General features: G+C 40.4%; 1 protein-coding gene across 3 annotated transcripts in view; it reads left to right on the forward strand.

The window, feature by feature from the left end:
* The first annotated feature begins 279 nt into the window (after window positions 1-279).
* Window positions 280-22370, forward strand: part of rasgrf2b (Ras protein-specific guanine nucleotide-releasing factor 2b) — a 36993-nt gene continuing 14902 nt past the window's right edge. For all 3 annotated transcript variants that reach the window (XM_041042206.1, XM_041042207.1, XM_041042209.1), the window contains exons 1-15: window positions 280-555; window positions 11186-11292; window positions 12058-12205; window positions 15498-15587; window positions 15748-15884; window positions 17108-17224; window positions 17394-17473; window positions 18616-18809; window positions 18969-19078; window positions 19167-19285; window positions 19937-20097; window positions 20218-20284; window positions 20788-20924; window positions 21358-21440; window positions 21820-22068. In XM_041042206.1, coding sequence (XP_040898140.1) covers window positions 280-555; window positions 11186-11292; window positions 12058-12205; window positions 15498-15587; window positions 15748-15884; window positions 17108-17224; window positions 17394-17473; window positions 18616-18809; window positions 18969-19078; window positions 19167-19285; window positions 19937-20097; window positions 20218-20284; window positions 20788-20924; window positions 21358-21440; window positions 21820-22068 — 2075 coding nt within the window. The remainder of the gene's footprint in view (window positions 556-11185; window positions 11293-12057; window positions 12206-15497; window positions 15588-15747; window positions 15885-17107; window positions 17225-17393; window positions 17474-18615; window positions 18810-18968; window positions 19079-19166; window positions 19286-19936; window positions 20098-20217; window positions 20285-20787; window positions 20925-21357; window positions 21441-21819; window positions 22069-22370) is intronic.

Consider the following 22370-nt stretch of genomic DNA (forward strand, 5'->3'; position numbering starts at 1 on the left):
GCGTGTTAGTTGTTGTTCATTTATAGACGCGTGCTTTTTTGAGGGGGCCAGCAGTATGGATTTATTTTAGTGCTTGTGGGACTCGGACATCTTTACTATGAGTTCCTCTGCAGAAGCTTTTCCTTCAGCGGGGCAACTTTTCCGTGCGCCACGGCGCCGCTGAGTCGCGCGTCTCTCGGTGGGAAAGTTCACACGCAACCACCGGCGAACATGGGCTCGCGGTGAAAACTCCGACTGTCCGACTACCACTTTCTTCTCTCCTCCAAACCGTACGACAAAATGCAGAAGAGCGTCCGCTACAACGAAGGGCACGCGCTGTTTCTGTCGGTGGTCGCGCGTAAAGAGGGAACCAAGCGCGGCTACCTGAGCAAGAAGACGGCGGAGAACAGCCGATGGCATGAGAAGTACTTCGCCCTTTATCAGAATATACTGTTCTACTTCGAGAACGAGCAGAGCGCGCGACCTGCCGGGATTTACCTGTTGGAAGGATGCACCTGCGAGCGCGCGCCGGCGCCCAAGATGTCCACCACGGGGAAGGAAGCGCTGGAGAAACAGGTGAGAGATTGAAAGAGAACAGGTGGCGCTAGTACACTAAATAGATAAGTTCTCACACCTTAACTGTCCCAAGAAGTTCCCAAAATCAGCGCAAAGCCCTCTGACAAATATAAAGAATTGGTACCGTCACCTGATTGTGTGGTAAAAGACATGCAACAAAGCGAGCACAGTTTCTGAAAAATAGTCTGTTGTGGTTTTCAGATAATCTGTAGTCTCCAATTACATACTTAGAGCACGATAATGATAAAAACTACAAGATCAAATTGTTTTCTCAAACTCAAACTGACGCTCACGGAGGCTACTGAGTGGCTCATGCAGCATTACACTAAAGTGGCTGCGGCAACTCAGCCTCCCTGCTCTCTACAGTTTCGAAAAGCCCTGCAGTGTCAAGAGCTCCAAGTGCATCCTCCCAGAGCAGGTGACCATCCCCCAAGGATTCAGATGTGAAAATGGGAGCAGGCTGGTAGGAGAGAGCATTTGCAGCATACTACAGCTGCAGTATGCAATTCCGGGGAAAAAATAAAACAAATGTATAAATAATGATCAGGTCCTTACCTTTCAGTAGTCACACATACACTTATTTCTCTCTTTTGCTCTCTCAGCTATTGGGAACAATTGCTTCTCTTTTTGGTGTCATGAAACTGGCTGGCTGTAACTAGATTTGTAATCTTTTTAGTGTGAACCCAAAATTCTGTCACATTTTCATCAGTAAACTACTGTAAATGAACCTGACCACCACCTTATGTGAGGTTGACATTTTTTTTGTAGCTGAAAGTCAAATTCATTCTGATAGTGGGAGTCACAATGCAGCAACAGGTTCTTGTATTTAACCCATGAATGCAAAGTAAGAGAAGATATGTTCATTCTACACCATACACATCACACGTGTATTTTACATTTTCTTCAGCGCTTTAATGAATCTATAACATTTTTACACTTAATTTCATTTTTATTCACAGGAGACCATGTTTTGATGGCTGTAACATTACATCCAATGGAAATATTCTAGATGTTTTGTGCTTTTGTGTTTATGTCTTTACAGCTGCAGATAAATATTTTGGGCAAATTGTTAGTGACTGTGCTCATGGAAGTTGCCTCAGCATTGTTGCTGCGACGGCATAGGTAGATCTTGTTGCTAGGAAACATTTGAATTACCATTTGCACATGCATTTCATTGAGAAAAAAATGTTGCAAGTCACATCAATCCTAGTGTTTTATCTATCAAAGAATTAATCTTTGTTACATTAAAAAAAAGAAAACCTTACCTCTACGTCATGAAAGTAATCACAGAGAAACATGAATGATTCCTTATCCCATTTTTCAGCTGTCCTTGGGAACTGTGTGCATGTCTGTGCACGGGCATCCTGCCCTTTAAAATGCAGGGGGAGGAATGCACTGGAGTTAATTGAATTTTTACAGTTTGTGAAAGTATTAGGGAGACAGTGAATGGATTCCCAATTAATCATATGTGAGTTGAAGAGAGGTCAAAAGTAGCCACCAATTATCATCATAGCAAGATTCATCTCCACAGGCTCCCACCTACTTTTACAGTAGACGCCTGTCTCTTTAAATATACACTATGTGTAAAAGACAATTCATTCCAGATGTATGCAAATGGAGGAGAGGCCTTGGGAAAGCCAGGAGATGGTAGACTGTGGTTTTAATCAAGTTATGCATAAAGCAAGAAGAGTATGTCTTTATCTCTGTAATGGAGTATTTATGATGTGGCTCTAACCACTAATATTAGCACTGATGTCGGTATAAAACCTATCTGTTCTGATGTGACCAAGCTTGGCAGTTATTCTCTTATTTCATCCTTTTTCTACACACTCACACTGACTGTCTCACTTTTGACCCCCATCTGTCTCACTCTCACACTACAGCTGCGATGTTTAATTAGGGTTATTTTCAATCTGCCCTTAGCTGAAACCTTGTGTGCTGCCATGTAATTGTATTACTACATAGCCATGCACACAGGAGGAATAAACCAAATAATGATGACATTTTGTCTGTTTTAAGAGGGCATCTGTGTGTTTGTGTGTACTTGTGCATTTTAGATGATCAAATCTCAGTCAAGGAGAGTTTTTTTCTAAGCTCAGTCTGATCCAGGGTTTTGTGTGAGGGTTTGGTCAGATAAAGTGAGAGGAAGGCCGTCCCCCTTTCCATCAGTCGCTCTTGCTCTTCACGGTTTCTCTGTGCAGTCGAGAGAGTCTGCCTGCAACCTGCAGTATCACACCCCCACAGTGAGCCACAATTCAGCCACACAAATAACACACAGCTACCGCCTAGCGCTCGCTTGCTCTCTCACTCTGTTGTACTCTCAGATAGACACAAACCCTTCAAATAATTTGGAGAGTATTCACGCTGGTCTGAATGGTTTCCACAGCGACTGTGGATGTGCATTGCTGATGTGAGCACGTGTGTGTGTAAAAGGACAGCAGATTTAGCTGTATATAATTGTCAAACTGTCCCTCCCCTGTCATCAGGTGTCGAGTTGGTTATTGATTCCAGAAAGAGTTTATCAGAGGCTATGAACCGATGGAGACGGCCATTAAATGCAGTGTTGTCTGTTTCCAGGTTGCCACTCATTTGTCAAAATTTGCTGAGCGATTCAAAGGCCAGGTGTTCCTCTCTTGAATGTTTGCCATGTTGTAGAAAAAACAGCCAATCAATGCCTCTGTAGACAATGATTGGCTTTACTTGTTTTATAGAGATAAAGCATGAAGTCACTGCAGCTACAGAAACAGACTATTTTAAACAGCATCGTCATCAAATAGGAACTTCCATTAGAAAGAGAGATATCAGGTTAATTCAGTCCTGTCTGATCTGGCTGCACTGGCTTTAATAAAGTGTGTATTTGAGCTATAGGCACATAGAGTTCTTTTCAACAACTTCCTTCCTCATTAGGGTAGATGCAAGAAAAGGTGGGGGTGACACTTTAGAGTTAAAATGTCAGTATGGACTTCCTAATGTGCGTATGTGTATGGATGTGTATGTGCGTCTGTGTGTGTGTAATTAGTTCTCATTAGAAAACTCCTCTAGCACTAAACACCCTCTCAGAACCTTGTATTTTTGCTGTTGCTCACCCTAATCGTCTGCATCAAGGAACCAATTCTTCCTGTATTCTCAGAGTCTGACCTGCTTTCTTCTGCAGGCTGCTTTTCATTTTCCTCTTAAGTTTTCTGCCAAGTGTTAGAGCCATTATGGACCTCATTAGTGTCAGATAAGTATTTAAAGCTGGCATCTGTCTTCACATCTGTCCCCTGTGTTTCGAATGCTGCACTAATCAAAGTACAGATGACAGCGAGGGTGGGTTTTACTTTTAAGAAAACACTCCTGAGACAACAACGGTGTTCAGGTATCTGATTTCTATCCTATATTCCCTTTGGTATAAAAACAATCTGTCTCCAAATTGTCAAACATTCATGGATGAAAAAAACAGTTATTTTAACAAAGTAGTTGATCATTTTTGGTAATATGCTCATTTGCTGTAACTATGTTGTTGAGAACAAGAATTGGGTGCAGGGACTCCCCAGAATCTTGTTGTCACCTTGAGGTTGCGAGGCAACTGGCTTTATAGAAGTGCTGGGCATCTGTTCTATTCCTTTAATGCTGCTCTAATCAATAATTTCATATGAACGATGGATCAAATGATTATTTGCAATCTGAAGGGGCTTGTTCACAGCACATAACAGAGAGATTTATCATTAGACTCTGTGGTTCCCTCAGCTCTACTGAACTTTTATTATCTTTCAGCTCATTTTTTGGTTTTATAACTCTTAACATGACTGTTTTGGTTCACTCTCACTCCTCTCTTTAGTGTTGTTTTCAGCCGCAGCAGGCAGCTCTTTTCAGCAAAAAGCTCTAAAAATCCAATATCTGGGGAACTCAGTGGGACATTTAACAGCTGACCTGAATATTGGACTTAAATTTGTCACAAACATGACTCCAAATGAATGCTAATGCCTGCTTGGTGTGTAAATAAGTAGCTTTGCCAACTTCTTTGCCGTATCAGGCTTATAAGGTGATGAGGATCACAACAATACATTTTGTGTCAGATAGTGCAGATTTTAAGGCTAATTTGAATTTTAAGAAGGCTTTATTAGCCTTAAAATTAGGCAAATTGTCTCAAACCACAAGGGAGCATTTAATTATTGCAATGATGTTAAAAGGTGCAATACAAATAAACTTTCCTTGCCTTCGGTTTACCCGAAAAAGTAAAAATCATCAGATTTTGTGATGTTTTATTGGACAGCTTATTGACCTACCAGGACACCCATCAGTCAAAAGTTATGGCTATTACAGACCCAACACTGAAATGATTAAAATGATTTCTGCTGCACATTTGCTGATTCTTTTTCTGCAAAGTAGCAACATAAGATGAAAATGTTGCACCACACTGATCAGCCTGTCAGGAAAGCTGAATTTGGCATGGCTGAAACTGCCTCAGGTTATGCTGAGCAGTAGTGAGGATCGTACATAAAAGAAACATCCCCACGGGTATAATGTTGATACCATCACACCTCCTCCTGAGCCGGTGCTGGGCTGTTTGTGGGGACGCCCTGGGTGTTAAAAGCTCTCGGAGCACCGAGCCTCTATACTCTTCAGTGGTGTGATTGTTATTGCTGGAGCTGCTCCCATCTATTATACATGCTCCTCCTGTCACCAGCTACAGGTGCTGATGTGGAGTGCTGGCAAAGAGAAAAGTACACACACACTCACACACACACCCCACCAGGGCTGTATACAATAAACTTTAGCATCAGATAATAGGATTGTCTAGTACTTTCATGTGTGTTTGTTGTTGTCTGTGCAACGTTTATGAGTACTGCTTTTTTCTTTCTTTCTTTTTTTTTTTTTACAGCATCAGGTTAGGCACACTGGCAATTCTCAAGAATGTAGTAAAACAGATTTATGGTGTGTTTAGACACCTCTACTATTGCACTGTGTGAGTTGTAAAACAAACTCTCCAGTCCAGGATCTGTTGCATAAAGGTGGCAGGATGTTTCCCAACAATTCCTCCTGGCAATGGAGTGACAGAGCAACTGTAAAGCAACAAATGAGTAAGATGGGAGAGAAAGCTTTATGTTAGTTATACATTATACAAGTGTTTTTGCTTATGTAGAGTAGGAGGACAGCATGGAAAGTAAACAGTGGAGGAGGGGAGCAATCCGTTTAATCTCCAGATAAACAGACAGGTAATCCCTGATGAGAGTGTCCTGAAGCAGGCACAACAGTTACTAGTATACTTATATACAGTGTGCATTTGTGTGAATTGTGCATGTGTGAAAGTTTTATGTGTGTGAGTGTGTGAAAAAGAAGGGTGATAGACCCATACTTTGTAAGAACTTCTCTGGAGGAAGTGAACAGCATGGAGGGCGATGAGAAAACAGCAGGATGTGGGATGTTGATTCAGTGATTGTCACATTAGCTGGTACATCATTAGTTGAATTCAGTGGTTACATAAAGTACCTCCGCTGCCGTTGCTGCTGTCAGATTAATGTTTTGAATCTCTTCTCAATAACAAGTCTCCGGGAAATAAAAAATCTTTTTTTTTTTTTTTTTTTTGTTCCAAAGGGAAGTAAAGCTTTTTGGGTTTCTGAAATCATAAAATGAGTCTTTTACGACTAGAAACATACAAAGAGGCTTCATATTTACTGTACAGACATAAGTGTGATATTGAGCTTCTCATCTAACTCTCTGCAAGAAAGCGAATCATTGTGTTTCCCATAATGTTAAACTATACCTTTAATCTTAAAACTTTTAAAGATGTGAAGGTCGACCAAAATGCCTTTGCTTCTCTCGCTGAATTATAAAAAAAAAAAAAAAAAAACTGTCAGCACCGTAAGGTTACACTTTTTTACTTCACTTTTCAGGCTAGCTGGTTCATCTAAGCTAAGCTAAGCGAACGGGCTGGTGGCTGTAGCTTCATATTCAACATTAATATTATAAACTATTCCTTTAAGGCAAAATATGCTTTTATTCTCTCTACTATATTATTTATTATAGCAAATATTATGGATGACACCTGGCCACTCATTAAAAATTAATTCCTAATTTTTGGTCTTGTCACATACACATCCATGGGTGTGCAGCCCACTGTACAGTAAATGGGGTAAAATTTATATTAGTGAATGCACAAGGTTTTCATGACAATTGTTGCTTTTTTTCTTGTCCTTGGAGCATTTTATGAAGCGACACTCGGCACAAAAAGATTATTGCCCCTGTGGGAGCACGACAGAAGCTGAGAAATGAGGAATATAAAGAGGAGAGAGGCAGATTGGGAGTCTGATCCAGAAGACTGGTGGGTGGAAAAAGTGAACCCCTCTCTCCTATTTATCTCTCAGAAGCTTCTTCTCACAAATGACTTTTATTGTTTCTTTAACTGACTTAACTCTTACCATTCACTCTCAAATTTCACTTTGTCCTTCATTTTACCATAATGGGAAATAATGTATTTTATGGCTTTAGATGAAAATTCTGAATCTGGTGCAAAAAGCAAACAAGTTCTGTCTGCTAGAATTCTCAAAATCACCCACAGTACTAGAATATTATGCACCTTTACTTACTTGTTTTTGTGTTTTGAACCTCCATTTGATATGAAAAAATCAAATTTTACGTTGTTGCTTATTATGTAGAACATTTCCATATCCAGTACATGGTGTTTTCAAACTAAATAAGTGATATTTGTTGTTGAATATGAAGCCAATGATCTCTTGCTGATATTTTTTAGGTATTGTGTTCCCCCAATGAGAACTGCTGACAACAGGAGGTTTGAGATTATCTCTGTTTTGATTATCACTCACGATCACTACGTGTGATTTTTTTGTGGTGTCTCACTTTCTGTTTTGCACTGTTCTTTTCAGGAAAACACACATGGTGTATATACTCCCACATACACCCACACGCACATACAGGAAATCTAGTCTATGGATTGTATGGATCCGTTTCTCTGTCCTTTACAGTCTCACATACACGCATGTGAATCTGGTCTACTCTCTGTTGTATTTCTCTGTAATGGTAATTATCTCCCTGCGGGACTCAGGATCACTGTGCAGAGCCTTGTTCACCACAGCAGTGCAAAGGTGGAGACACATTATACAATAGCTTCTAGTGAAGCCCACTGTTTTAAAACAGCTTGTTAATGATTTATCCTATCGTATCTTATAATTAGCACATGTGAATCTAAGGAATAAGATGAGACAGAAACCTGTTTGAACTCTGAAAGTGGTCAGATGTTAACTGCCAGGGCTAGCTTGTTATGGCATATGCTCACTTCAGTAGATAACACTGCAACACAATACAGAGACGACTGTGACACATCATTAAAACTGTTGTTTCTGCGCATTCTGTTGATAATTTTAGTTTATAATTTATTTTTTAGTTTATTATTTTTGTGTTAATGTTTTAAACCAAAATACTTACATACTGCCCCTTTAAAGAGGTAGTGGAGTGCTGACTTTTCAATCTGCACTAACAACAAAAATAAATCGCTGGCAGGCAATCAATGCAGGCTCTGTGTTCACTTATTAAATAAGTCAAGCAAGTTCTAAAGCCCTCACATACCTATAGTCCTCTCACATAGGAGTTCTCACATATATTGCGTGATAAAATCTCTTTTCAGGACTCTGTGGCTGTGTATATGCTATACTTGCCTGACATATTCCTCATCAGGAAATTACCTGCAAACCACACCACTTTATGGGTTTCATACTTTTTGTAGTGAAGACGCCAAAACATACTGGTATGGTCTTTTAAAAACCTGTGCAGAAAATATGTAACAGAACATTCATGGTAGAATTGCCAAACTTCTTGGTTGTTCTGCTCCACTGTACAGTAGAGTATATACACTAAGTGCTCTATGTGACGTTACTGTTTCTATATTGTTATTCAACCGGGCTTTCAGTGCATACACACTTTTAGCCCCGGTGGGGATCAATCCTTTAACACTTTCGGGATACATGTCCCTTTCTCCCCACTGAAGTAAACAACATCAAAGCAGTGAAATGCCAGTTGCTCGTGGCTTTGCAAGGTTGAGAGAAAAAAAATAAAATAAAAAAAACAAACAAGGTCCATCTGTAGTACTGTACAACACAATTTGGCCTCTCATGAGTGCAGATACCAAAGCAGACGGCAGTGTTGCATCATTAGTGACTATTCCAGTCCCTAATCATCAGTGGATCCCAACAGTGATTCTGCCATCTCTGCTTTTAAATATTTATAACAGATGAGTATTTCTGGATCCCTCAGTCATCATTTGCCTAATGAATCTATTAACACTAAGTCCAGTTTCATCTTTGACTCTTTAATCTTTAATAAAGAAAAAAGTATTTCATCACAGTGCTGCCGTGAACCTGAGAGTGTGTGTGTTTGTGGTGGGTTTTAATTTCCTAACGTTCAGTCTCTGTTGGACAGTGAAAAGTAGTCGGTTTTGGTTTCTGAGAACTTCTCACTTCACACATCTGTTCTCACAGCAGGCAGCTTTAAATGACTGACCTGAAATTGCTTCTGAATGATAAAATTTGCTGCCCTTCATTGTGTCTGTGTCTTGCTCTGTGGTGGTAAAATACACTCCTTTGTGTCACAAAGCCCGTTTCACAGTCTCATTTTCTGTAATAGCTGTTTCTCAGAAAAAAAAAATGTTTCAGGTGAGTGGTAAATTGGTAGTTTGTGTCATGAAGAGTGAAACAGTACAAAAGAATCTCTGTCTCTTTGTCTCATTGTTTCTTTTACTTTCCCTCTCTGTCTTTATTTGTCTAAATGAAATTTCTTACAGTACAGTGAAGGCCCCGAGGGATGGAGGGTACTTCTGAGTTGATTTGAAGGGCGAGTGAGCTGGTTGACCTGAGTGGTACTGCAGAGTTGGGAAGCTTTACATTTACATTATGTAAAGTGTTTTGGATTTTCAGATCGAAATGCTATACTCACTCGGCCTATATTTCTGTGAAACAATGACTGATTACTTTACAAATTAACGTCTGACATAGAAAACATAGGATCAACTTATAAAATACACTTACACATAATGTGAATGGTAAAAATCTACAAACCTTCTAAATATACCTTCTTAACTGTGTAGATAACATTGGCTGAGATGATCCATCCATTGCTCTAAAATCTGCATTAGCAAAATTGTTTCATTTTCTACTTACGGGTTCCTCCTCCTCATGTCTAAAATTACAGGATGGATCAATAAAAGCATTAGATGAAAAGAGGCAGCGCTGAAAAGCATAAAATGGAAGTGCAAAACACAGCAGAAGCGTCAGATATTGGGTTGCCATGGAAATGTTATCTTGTTAGGTAGTGACACAATTTAGAAATATGTAGTCGGTTAAGAAATATTATGTAACAAGTCCCTCTTCCCTCTCTCTCTGTCTCTCCTTCTCTGTCTCTCTTTCTCCCTGTCAAACACTGTTAGAGCACAGATTATGGTCGTAATAAAATCCAGCCAACCAGTGAATCGAAGTGACAGATACATAAAAAGCAGGGATAGGAGGATGAGATGGGGATGGAGGTCTGTGTGTGTGTATGTGTGTTTGTGTGTGTTTGTTCGTTCGTTCCAGTAACCTTGGTGACTCTGTCCCCAGCCCATCCCCACTGCAGGGGCCGAAGCCCATCCATCCTCCTGCAGGGTGAACATCTCTCCTCCGGACTCTGTTTGGTTCAGTGAATCCTTACTGAGAGAGACACAAAGAAATGAAAGTATGAAGGGATGTGGAGATGGAGATGGAAGAGGAGGAGGAGGAGGAGGAGGAGGAGGAGTGGGTTTCGACAACAAGAGAAGTGAGGATGCTGGTTGAGCTGGGCAGAGGAGGTGGAGTGGGATGATAGGTGAAGTGCAAAGAGAGAGGGAGGAGGAGGAAAGAGGTGGTTGGATGGAGAAGAGAGGAGGAGGAGGAGAGAGAAAGTCCATGCAGAGCTCAGTCTTCTCTGTTTTCCCTGACTAAGAATAGCAGCTCTTCTGGTAACCCAGTGCCCCAGGACATGACCATTTGAATAAAAGCCTCTATCACTTCATGTAATGTCTGGTGTGTGTGTGTGTGTTTGTGTGTGTGTTTTTATGCGCTCTACTGTAGCTGTGTGTCTCTGTGCTCAAATGTGTTGGCATGTGCCTGTGTGTGAGACTGGGTAAGCATTTTAAAGGCAGATACTCAGGGAAACTCATCAGAATAATAAGAGAGACAGACGGAAAGCAAGCGAGAGAGAGAGAGAGGCGGGAAGAGCAGGCTAATTGATGGTGATGATAATAGGCTGGTGGAGAAGGGAGGTACAGGCGAGACTTGATGTTTCATTTCGGTGAGCAAATAACTCTGTCATGAGTGTTGAGCCACCCACCCTCCCCCGTCCTGTCTCCCTCTCTGTCTGTGTGCTCTGCTTTCATGTAAGGCCTGTGGAACGTAATCTGGACAAGAAAAGAGCGTGAAAAGCAAATGTAGGTGAAAGTAATGTTTCCATATGTCTGCGCCATATGTCTTGATTAGCTGTGACTAGAATTTCAAACGAGCAGCCAAAACATCTTGGGCTGTAAAGTGAGACTGCTGACATAACTGAGGAGTGGTGTTGATGATGTTTTGGTCTCAGGGACACAAATATAAACAGCTTTTCTGTCTATATCTTTTTCTCTATTCAGCACTACTTCCTCATTGTGTTTGGTCATGATGGACAGAAACCTCTGGAGCTGCGGACAGAAGAAGAGAGTGAGTGTGATGAATGGCTGGAGGCCATCCAGCAGGCCAGGTATATACACAGGATTATATAAAGGATATTTTCTATGGGCATAATAGCAGTAGTGTTTATTTAGATAGCCTGAAAATGTGTGCTTTCCCCCTTTTCCTTTGCTTGGAAAGGAAATACCAAATCACATCAGATTGCATGACCACAGACCAGAGTTAATGTGACAGAACATTAACATTAGAGAACATTAAAATGAATTTAAAAGACTTTACTGGTGGTTTTGCATGTTGTAAGACATGACATATAAATCATGTTTAATTTACCACAAAGCTGGTTGTTTTCCAAAGAATATCCTAACTTTATGCATTTGTTTCTTAATTCATTGCAGTGCTGCATTCACTTGAAACTTGCTTTATAGACACAATAAAATATGAGTATTTGTATTTGCTGCAACTATAGTCTACTATGGAGGGAATCAAATCACTGCTGGCCAGCAACAAGTTTTCCAAGTCTGACCTCACCTTCAGTTGCAGTTGTAAAAGGAAATCATGGCATCCCCTGGAATACAGTATTGTCAGCAGGAATATATAGTACATGCCAAACCATCATGATCCTGTAAGACTTCCCACAGGCTAGAAAGGCATACTTTTGATTTACCCTTTGGCATTAATTTGACTGTGACTTCAACTGTTTTGTACCCGCTAATGCTAGGTCATGTTTATAAGATAATACAGTCCAGTATCGTATTAGTGTCTTTTTTTTTTTACCTGTTCATGCTGTGGTTGTGTGCTTCTCTATAAATCTCTGGACCTCTCTTTCATTTTTCAGTTATTCTGACATCATCATCGAACGAGAGGTGCTGATGCAGAAATATATTCACCTTGTCCAGATAGTGGAGACTGAGAAGGTGGCTGCCAATCAGCTGCGCACCCAGCTGGAGGATCAGGACACAGAAATCGAGAGGCTCAAAGCAGAGGTACAGCGCACGTGCTTGTACACTCAAACACGCACCAACACACACATACACACACAAAGACCCCAAAGGTATAGACCCCAGCACTGAAAAGTATTTTTCAGTGCTGAGAATCCTAATAATTAAGACCAAATTTGCCCTAAATCTGTTTCTTCTTTGTTTTTTGCAGCCTTGGTATACAGTATGTATACATACATCTGGCATCTCTCACTCAGTTACTCACTCACACACCACCACCACACAGATCTGTGATTACACTCTTGTCATGAATCACAGTATATACCTAAATATACCTATATCCCTATAGGTGTTCATTGTGTGTGTGCGATTTCTTGCGCGATGTGTTTATGGCAGTGGAGGAGTGGGTGTAAACGGTGCTCAGTCACTTCTGAGCGTAGGAGGAGAATCCCACCGCTCAATAAAGACAGCCCATCAGCTTCCTAACAAACAGCTGCCAAACCATTACGCTTATCGAACGCAACATGTTTCTGTTCTGCCGTCACAAGACAATAAATCTGACATGCACGTTCACACACAAAGCTGCCAACAACTGGCCTCCACAACATTGTTAATGAGAACTAACTACGATTCTCTCTCTCTCTCTCTCTCTCTCTCTCTCTCTCTCTCTCTCTCTCTCTCTCTCTCTCTCTCTCTCTCTCTCTCTCTCTCTCTCTTTCTCTCTCTCTCACTCACACACAACAGGAGGTAATTATTGGTTTATGGTAATTAGATCAATAGCTCTAATCTTTTCTGAAGTAAACAATAAGTGAGTTTACAGCACTTTCGATCCTGACATCACAGTCAAACTGAAGAAAAATATATATGATTGTACATCCCTCAAATTATGGCTGAACAATGATTCTATATCACTGTTTACTGTCTTTCACTGGAATTGTATTGTTAGCATGTCCAAATTAATAATTCCAGGCAAAAGACAAAAACTTGTAAAATTACTCACTGACATGTTTGGTTAACACATTTGAAAAGTTTCTTTCACGTACTGCATTACAATAGGACATAATTATTGCATAAAACACCACTTATTATATTTATAATTTTGCATTTATTTATCATATCATGCTAATTATCAATATTGGAACAATGTTTTAATTAGTATCATGACACTGATTTCAGCCATACTGCCCAGTGCAGGATGGTTAAAAGCTTGTGTGTGTTCACGTGTTGTGTCTCCATTGACCCTCATGTTAAAATAGCCAACTTTATAGCCTAAAAAAACATATTTACAGCTTAGTAAATTTTTTTTATTTTGGTCTCTATTGATAGTTTCCACCTCCGTGAACACTGTGGGGTTATGGGGGGTAAATTTTTTTTGTATCACAACCGTTTTAGTGTTATTTAGGCTTAAAGTCTTACATAAATTAGGGCGTGGTTACGTTGAGTGACAGCTCCATAGACAGGCACTGGCAGTTAGCTCTTTGCTAAAGCATCGGCTGGGCTGGAATTATTTAAATGCAAGAGTATCAATTGAACCAAACTACACACAGTAATTCTCTAAAGGAAAATAAGAAAATAGGAAATTATTCAGTAATTAGAGACCAGTGAAATAATACATAATCATTGTTAATCAGAGATTTGCCAGATCATTGCGTCATGAGACGTGGGTCCTGAGTACATATGCTGTTCTGTGCCATAGAGATGGCCAGAGGGCCAGAAGGCCAGAATGCAGAGTTATTCTTAATGTACAGGTGTTTGATTGAAATTGAATTCTTGTCTGAGCAGCAGTTGGCCTCAGGGGATGCCATTTACTCATTGGGCCAGCTGCTAACATCTCCATAAATCACACCCCCGATGTCATTTCCAGTTCCGTCTCTGCTCATCTGTGCCAATAAACATTTTGCTTGTACACACTATTTCTGTCTTTAAGATGAAATCACTCTCTGCTGAATGGATTAGCCTGTTACACAGTTTTTAGTTGTAATTCTCCCTTGGAGCAACAAGTGTGGCAGATACTCCTCACTGTTACACACTGTGATTATATCTCATTGGCAGGATACAGTGAGCCTGATAAAAATGCTAACAAAAGACATTTTATATTAGGAAACATCTGCCTGTGTAATGGGGCTGCTCATGAAAAAAGGATTAGACTTTGAGAGCCAGTGTGCAATTGGTGATCCATCTCATTAAAACATACTCCTGTTTGTTTGTTTGTTTATGTGTGTGTTGCTCCGTGTTTATGAATAATTAAACCAACTAGCCACTGTAACTGTCAACACTTGGCAGAATGGTTCTTCTCTGCTGCCATTTGCATGATAGCACTAATGGATAAGAAAATGAGGAAAGTGTGTGGCTGGAAACAGCTTTGGCTTCGTCTTTCATGCTTTTCTCATTATGTGATAAACTGAGGTTGTCAACAGGCCTAAAGGTAAAAACAAATAGGTTAAAGTAATATGTTACTAGAGCCAGTCTTAACCTCTGCTGAGTTTATTTCTGCACAGAACAGAGCTTTGCCAAAAACCTTTTACCAGCTATGTTTGAAATTCATCATTGTTATTTAAAGAGAAGTGGTGCTATCTATTATTAGGTTTACAATGTGAAAAGGGATTTTTTTTTCCACAGCTTAATAACATTTTAAGCCTGGTTTATTCACTTTGTGATGAGTCTAATGTATGCCTCAGTTTTCTAACCTGGCAGATGACATTAACTTTGTGGTAGGTTGTTGGCTTTGCTTACCAGCAGCGAGTAAATGTTATATGTCAAAAGGCTAACCTGACTCTGCTGTGTGAAGTGAGTATTTCATGGCTGTAAAAATGATACAAGATATGACTTGATACAACCTTCATATTACGGTCTGCATAGATTGGTTTATGCTTGAAATAGAATGTATTCAGCAGCAGCGGATTAGATTTTCTCTTCAGTACCTGCTGTGCCTTACAATACACTACAGGTGATCAGGCACATATAAGCCTTAATTTGCTTACTTCCACCAGCTGATAGCAGCACCTCCCCCTTCTCTGTCATTCTCTGTTTCTGAATGAAGGTATCAGATTATCAAAGATGAGGAAGTCTGATGTCTATCTTACAAAAACACACCAACAGTTCATTGAGCACACACTGAATGACTGAATCATCTTTATACAATATTCAAACAGAAGACTGTGAGTCCCATTAAGAATATAGTACCCTCATTACTGAAACCTTATCACTTTCTGCTATACCTCAGAGGACCATTTGTTTCAATTTAACATGCTTTTAATTCAATTTAATGTGTCTTTTGTTCACATATTTAGTCACCCTCCTTATGCTCGTATTGTTTGTTTGAATTTCTCTTCAAAAGATTGTAGCTCTGAACAAAACCAAGGAGCGAATGCGGCCTTATCATATCAACCATGAAAATGAAGACCCAGATATCAAAAAGATCAAAAAGGTAAATAAATCTATTCTACGTCTTCAGATAAGGTAAGGAATTTGAAGTTACCAAAGTTAATGTTGCTGTTAACTGCCACCTCTAATTCATCACCTGTGATTTCCGTGCCATGTGTGCTCCATGCATCCTTGTCTAAGCATGCTTGTTTGTATCTACTCAGGTGCAGAGCTTCATGCGGGGCTGGCTCTGTCGGAGGAAGTGGAAGATCATCGTTCAGGATTACATCTGCTCTCCTCATGCTGAGAGCATGAGGAAGAGGAACCAGATTGTCTTCAACATGGTGGAGGCAGAGACAGAGTATGTAAATGCATTATGCGTAGAGTGGTAACAGTAGCACCACCCCCCACTCCACACACACACTGTTGTCAAGCTCCGCAGTACATGATGTTATCTTACTGAATGTGTAGACTGTGGCTCAGGAAAGGATGCTATTTCTGATGTGTTATACTGTAAGCACTGTGCAGCAGGGTTGGGTGATATGATGATAAATACTGTGTGAAGACAGAGGTTTGTCATCCGTTTGTAACGTGTATGTTTAACTGTAACATCTCTCATCTAGTTAAAGAGACCGTTCCAGACGTTTCTGCACTTCACTCAACAGGACCACATTATAACAAAATTGGATCTGCAGGATTTTTGCTTTATTGTGATGAAGTACCTCAATTTGTAAGGTCTCTTATTTCACTGGAGCAACAATAACAGACATTTCCATCCCATATTTCACCTCTAAGTGAACCAAAAATACATGAAACTTAAAATGCATTTTCAGAAAATGTGCTGTATCACTATACAGTATACTTTGTATATTGATAGTTAATATAAAATTACACTGAGATACAAGATTTTATACAAATTGTATACACAGTGGATATTGGCCATTCTTTCTGTACATGAAATATAGTCAAGAGTATTTTAATTGGAATGAATTAAATTGAACTGAATCACAGTCAGATGATCAGACCCTGATTGGCAGGCGAAACCACCTCCTCTAATTCAGATAAACCAAAATTCTTGATTTGAGGGTCTCGTGCCAGTTTTTGTCTCGACTAAATTAAGCTGAGATGATTCAATAAGACCTAGTGCTGGGGTATACTGGCAAGTTAAATCTTAGTTGAGTATATTTGACTAAATACCTCTATATTGATAATGCAGGCGTAATTGCATGTTGACGCCTCAGGGCCCCTTTTACAAAAGCAATTTGCGAGCACTGCTCACACACAGATCGCAGGTGGTGATGGCTCCACACTTCACAATAGACTGTCGCTCTCAAATTGCAGGTACATTTTTCAGTCCTGCAGGCCTCTCACATGCACATACACAGGTTACATGAATGGTAAAACATGTCAAAATTATCTCATGTTGCAAATTGCAACTTGCACGTTGCAAAACAGGTAAAACGAATCACTTACTAGTCTAGAGTCTGTGCAAGGCTAAACCCAAACATTTATATAACCCACCTGATACATACGAGTGTTGCTCTGTTTGTTTGTATGTGTGTGTGTGTGTCTGTTTGATGACAGGTACGTCCACCAGCTCTACATCCTGGTCAACTGTTTCCTTAGACCTCTGAGGATGGCTGCCAGCTCCAAGAAACCCCCCATTAGCCACGATGATGTCAGCAGCATCTTCCTCAACAGGTGTGTATGAACGTGTGAATGTGTTCCTCCAACATGTTGCTGTCAGTCTTTGCCCTTAACTGAATCACTGTGTTAATTAAGCTGGAGGCAAACATAGAAATGGATGCTGAGAGTTAAAAAAAATCAAAACAATAAAACCTCTTTTTTTATTTGTTTACTCTGTCACCAGTGAGACCATCATGTTCCTACATGAGATTTTCCATCAAGGCTTGAAGGCAAGGATCGCCAACTGGCCAACCCTGGTGCTGGGTAAGCTTTTACTTAACCTCACACAATACACAGAAATACACACTGTGTGTATACTGTATGCTCTGCAGCCACTCACTGACGTCAAGGTCAGGTTTTCAGTCTTCCTCCACATCCAGTTCTCTCATTCAAACGTGTGCCTTGACATCTTTCAGCACCTTTCACACACACTCACACAAACCTGTACTTGTATCTTTGTGAGGACACTCATTGACATAATGCATTCCCTGGCCTCTAACCTTAACCATCACTTCTAAATGCCTAACCCCAACAATGACCTCAACCCAAACCTAAACCTAATTCGAACCTGAACCCTAAAACCATGTTGTAACCCTCAAACTGCCCTTTGAAGGTGTGTCAGAAATTGAGGACAAGCCAAAATGTCCTCCTCACTTTCCCAAAATGTCCTCACTCCCTAAGGTCTACAATTCAAACTGGTTCTCACAAAGACAGAAGTACAAATACACACAGACATTCATTTCCCTATCTCAGTCTGCAACACGTGCATTCATTGTCTTGACAGACAATGACCTTTCAGACCAGAAGGCATCCCACGATTTCACCTCCTAAAACAGAAGCGCCCTCAACAGATAAGCATCACCTAGGAGACAGACTGCTGAAAGACGTGGCAGCAAATTACTTGTGACAAATTCAAAAAGAAAAGTGTGCACTGATTAAACACGCCACCCTTATCTGACTCCCTGCTTCAGGCAGATGCTGAATGGAGATTTGTGACTAACAGTATGCTTTACATCAAATCAGTTTCTGCAGTGTTTTCAGTGCTGTTTTTTTTCGATCGATACTGATACTGATTCCAACATAATATGCTTTTAATATACACAGACTATGCACAAATGGATTTATTCATCAATTTAGCCTTTTTTGTTTTGTTTGTTTTCTGAATTTGTTTAGTAGGATCTACAGTACACATCAAAAAAGCTTGCATAAGTTTTGAAATATCTTTCCCTCTAACGTTACTTTAGCCACATCTACTACCTTCTCCCTTGTTGTTTGTCTTACCGTTCTGGGGCTGACTTGAATGAATTTAATTTTGATTGATAGAATTGATTGATAGATGTCTAAACATCTTAAGTGCCTAAAATATTTGCACAGTACTGTATATGTGTGTGTGGTTTTGTTTTTAGCTGACCTATTTGACATCCTGCTGCCCATGCTGAACATCTATCAGGAGTTTGTGAGAAACCATCAGTATAGCCTGCAGGTTTTGGCCAACTGTAAACAGAACAGAGACTTTGACAAGCTGCTGAAACAGTACGAGTCCAACGCTGCCTGTGAGGGAAGGATGCTTGAGACCTTCCTCACATACCCCATGTTCCAGGTAGAGTTTGGGCACCAGCACACTTTGGTTTGCAGAAATGCAGTCTAATTTTTTTATTTCAATTCTTGTCTCCATCTCTTGCCACCATATAAACTGTCTTTTATAAATTGTTCATATATTTTAATAGCCTTTTCTCACATTGCCCTTCCCTCCTATAAGATTCCCCGCTACATCATCACCTTGCATGAGTTATTGGCCCACACACCTCACGAGCATGTGGAGCGCAAGAGTCTTGAATTTGCCAAGTCCAAATTAGAGGAACTGTCCAGGTGTGTATCTGGTTGTCAGAATTATCAATTTACCTGATACACCTTGATATTGAATGCCAATCTAACTGGTGTGTTTGTGTGTGGCCAGGGTGATGCACGACGAGGTGAGTGACACGGAGAACATCCGGAAGAACCTGGCCATAGAGAGGATGATAGTGGAGGGCTGTGACATCCTGCTGGACACCAGCCAGACCTTCGTCAGACAGGGTGAGCCTTCATCAGCTCACAGCAGTGCTCGCCAGGCAAAAAATCTCTGGAGGTTTATTTGACAGTAATGTCCACGTTTCTGCCAACTTGTGACCTGAGAGCACAGACACAGTACTTTAGTGGAGCTCAGTCAGTGAATCATGACATTAGCTTCTGTAATACTTTCTACAAGAGGGGAGATTTGACTGTCTGTCTTGGTTGTGGTGCAAAATCTATCTCAGATTAGTCTGATTTATCAATATCCATTAAGACAAATAAAATCAGAGCCAATTTTCCACAGAATGGTTTGTGTTATTAAGCATTGTTGATTGAGTATACCCGCTCAGTGAAACATGTTACCTTTTGACTTCACACTAGAGCAAATTGGGATTTCCCAGCTGGAACTAAGTCACAAGTCAGGAGATGAAGTGCTGACACCAGTTTTGACAGTGCATGACTTCTACTGATCCTGCCTTTTTTTTTTTATTCCTTCAAGAAGAGACAATTTTTTTCCACTAAGTACTCAAACACATGTATGTAGAAGTTCAGAAGTGGTTTTAAAATTTTAAACATGCATGTTTGTACCACTGCAAAATGCTGGGTAAACCCAGCCTCAGCTTAGTGTCAGCTTAATGAAATGTAATATAATCCTGTGCCCCTCCTGCTCTTCAGGTTCTCTAATCCAGCTGCCGTCGGTGGAGCGAGGGAAGTTAAGTAAGGTCCGTCTGGGTTCTCTCTCTCTGAAGAAGGAAGGGGAAAGGCAGTGTTTCCTCTTTACCAAACACTTCCTCGTCTGCACACGCAGCTCCGGGGGAAAACTGCACCTCCTCAAGGTGAGAACACCTTTTCCTCTGTAGTTTAATTGTGTAAACCTCTGTGAGGAAAATCATTTTGTGAATCTATAGAAACCTACCATTAAAAGGTTATGTATATTTTCTCTTAAACTCTTGCAGCAAGGTGGAGTTTTGTCCTTAATTGACTGCACACTTATAGAGGAACCAGATGCCAATGACGAAGAATGTAAGTTTACTACATCTACTGTGTGAAGCCGTTTGTCCATGTTGGTTGACACACAGGCAGCTCTTATTGGCTCATTTAGGCCCTTCACCACTCATAGAGGTTAATTAGGGGTCAGACAATAAGTGTGCAGAAATTACTTCCCCTTAAATATCAGATGGTCACCCCTTTAAATGTCAGGTTTTGATCTTTTGACATTACAGGTCCATTATTTTTTTTTCGGAGGATTCATTTTGCAAATAGGGAGATTGATGAAACACCTACACACGCACACAAACACAAGTGCTGAGACAATCACGTGCAAATGCACACTTGCCTTCAACACACACCTTTACACTTCAGCCTCAGGGGTGTGTAGAATGGAGATAGCAGGTCTGCTTAATTAACCCTCTGTGTGTGTGTGTGTGTTTGTGTGCATATATGTATGTCTGTGTGTGCACAAGCTTTTTTTTTTTTTTTTTTTTACTATTAACTGGTAAAAAGCTCCTTTTCCCTCTATCATACAGCTAAAGCTGGCGGACAGGTGTTTGGTCAGCTGGACTTTAAGCTTGTAGTAGAGCCATCAGACTCACCTTCGTTCACGGTGGTCTTACTGGCTCCATCACGTCAGGAGAAGGCTGCATGGACCAGTGATATTAGCCAGGTAATACACACACAGTCACACAAACACACACCCAGAAAAACACAGAATAACAAGAACCTCCAAATAGCAAATGCATGTCTCTGCTGGGCATTGAGAAGGCTCAGTGACAAGTAAACACAGACATGGGTGTAGTTCTCCAGGGGCAGGTTGAGCTCAGCGACTCAGTACATCACAAACAGAGGAGCACCATACAAGCCTGTCAGACTGGATTAATTCTTATCAGACAAAAAAATACACTGACAGTTTTGAAAAGCCTCTTTTTCACATCATTTCTTTCAAACTGTTCTTTGCATTTGCTCTGAATCTGAAGGAAACGCACAGATAAACAAATGAGTGCTGGAAAGATTATTTCCATCATCATTATTTATAAGTTGCTGACCCAACCAACCAGCATGCTTCAAACACTATCCTCCTTTTCTCTCTGTCTTTGTAGTGTATAGATAATATCCGCTGTAATGGCTTAATGACCAGTGTGTTTGAGGAGAACTCCAAAGTTACTGTGCCTCATATGATCAAGTAAGTATGTTTGTGTGAAGAGGAACACCCATCTCTTCATGCTGGTGTTGCAAAACATAAGTTTATAGTGTAGCATACCTGGGTGAAAATGTTACAGTTGTGTTGATGTACAGTAAATTGTAAGGCTTTATGTTGTTATGAATTATGCTTTTTTTTTATATTTATTTATGCTAATGCTGAAATCTGCTCCACAGTATTATTTGGTATCCCCTCTTATTTTTAGCCCCCTTCTTTGAAATATGTGGGTTTTGTGTTCATTTCTCTCTTTTACTTGGCTGTTTTTGCTCAGCTCCTTTCATAAACTTTTCCTTGCTTAGCAGCCCAACAGTCACCCATGCTCGGTTATGTGTGTGTATGTGTGTACGTGTATATCCATCAGATCCGATGTGCGTCTCCATAAAGATGATGTTGACATTTGCTTCAGCAAGACGCTCAACTCCTGCAAGGTCCCCCAGATCCGCTATGCCAGCGTGGAGCGGCTGCTGGAGAGGCTGACCGACCTGCGTTTCCTCTCCATAGACTTCCTCAACACCTTCCTACACACATACAGGATCTTCACCACGGCAGCGGTGGTCATGGACAAACTGGCCGACATCTACAAGAAGCCGTTTTCCTCCATACCTATCAGGTCGTACAGTGCACACACATGCATATACAGTCACAGACACAAACAGAAATCATACTTGCTGTACACATTCATTGGTACCAAGGAGGTAATTGTATATCATAAGTCTTCACAGAACCTTTGTGACATTTGTTCTTGCCAATTTTGGTTGCGTCTATCTAAATTTGTGTTTGTATGATTCTGTGCTCATACAAACACAAATACACACAAGGGTGTGTTTTGGTGTTTTGGCGTTGTGTGAATGTTCTGACAGTGGTTTATTAGCTTCCCCCTCTTTCTTTTTTTTTGAAATCTCTGAATGATGT

This window comes from Toxotes jaculatrix, chromosome 7 (assembly GCF_017976425.1).
Source record: "Toxotes jaculatrix isolate fToxJac2 chromosome 7, fToxJac2.pri, whole genome shotgun sequence".
Classification (NCBI taxonomy): Eukaryota; Metazoa; Chordata; class Actinopteri; family Toxotidae; genus Toxotes; species Toxotes jaculatrix.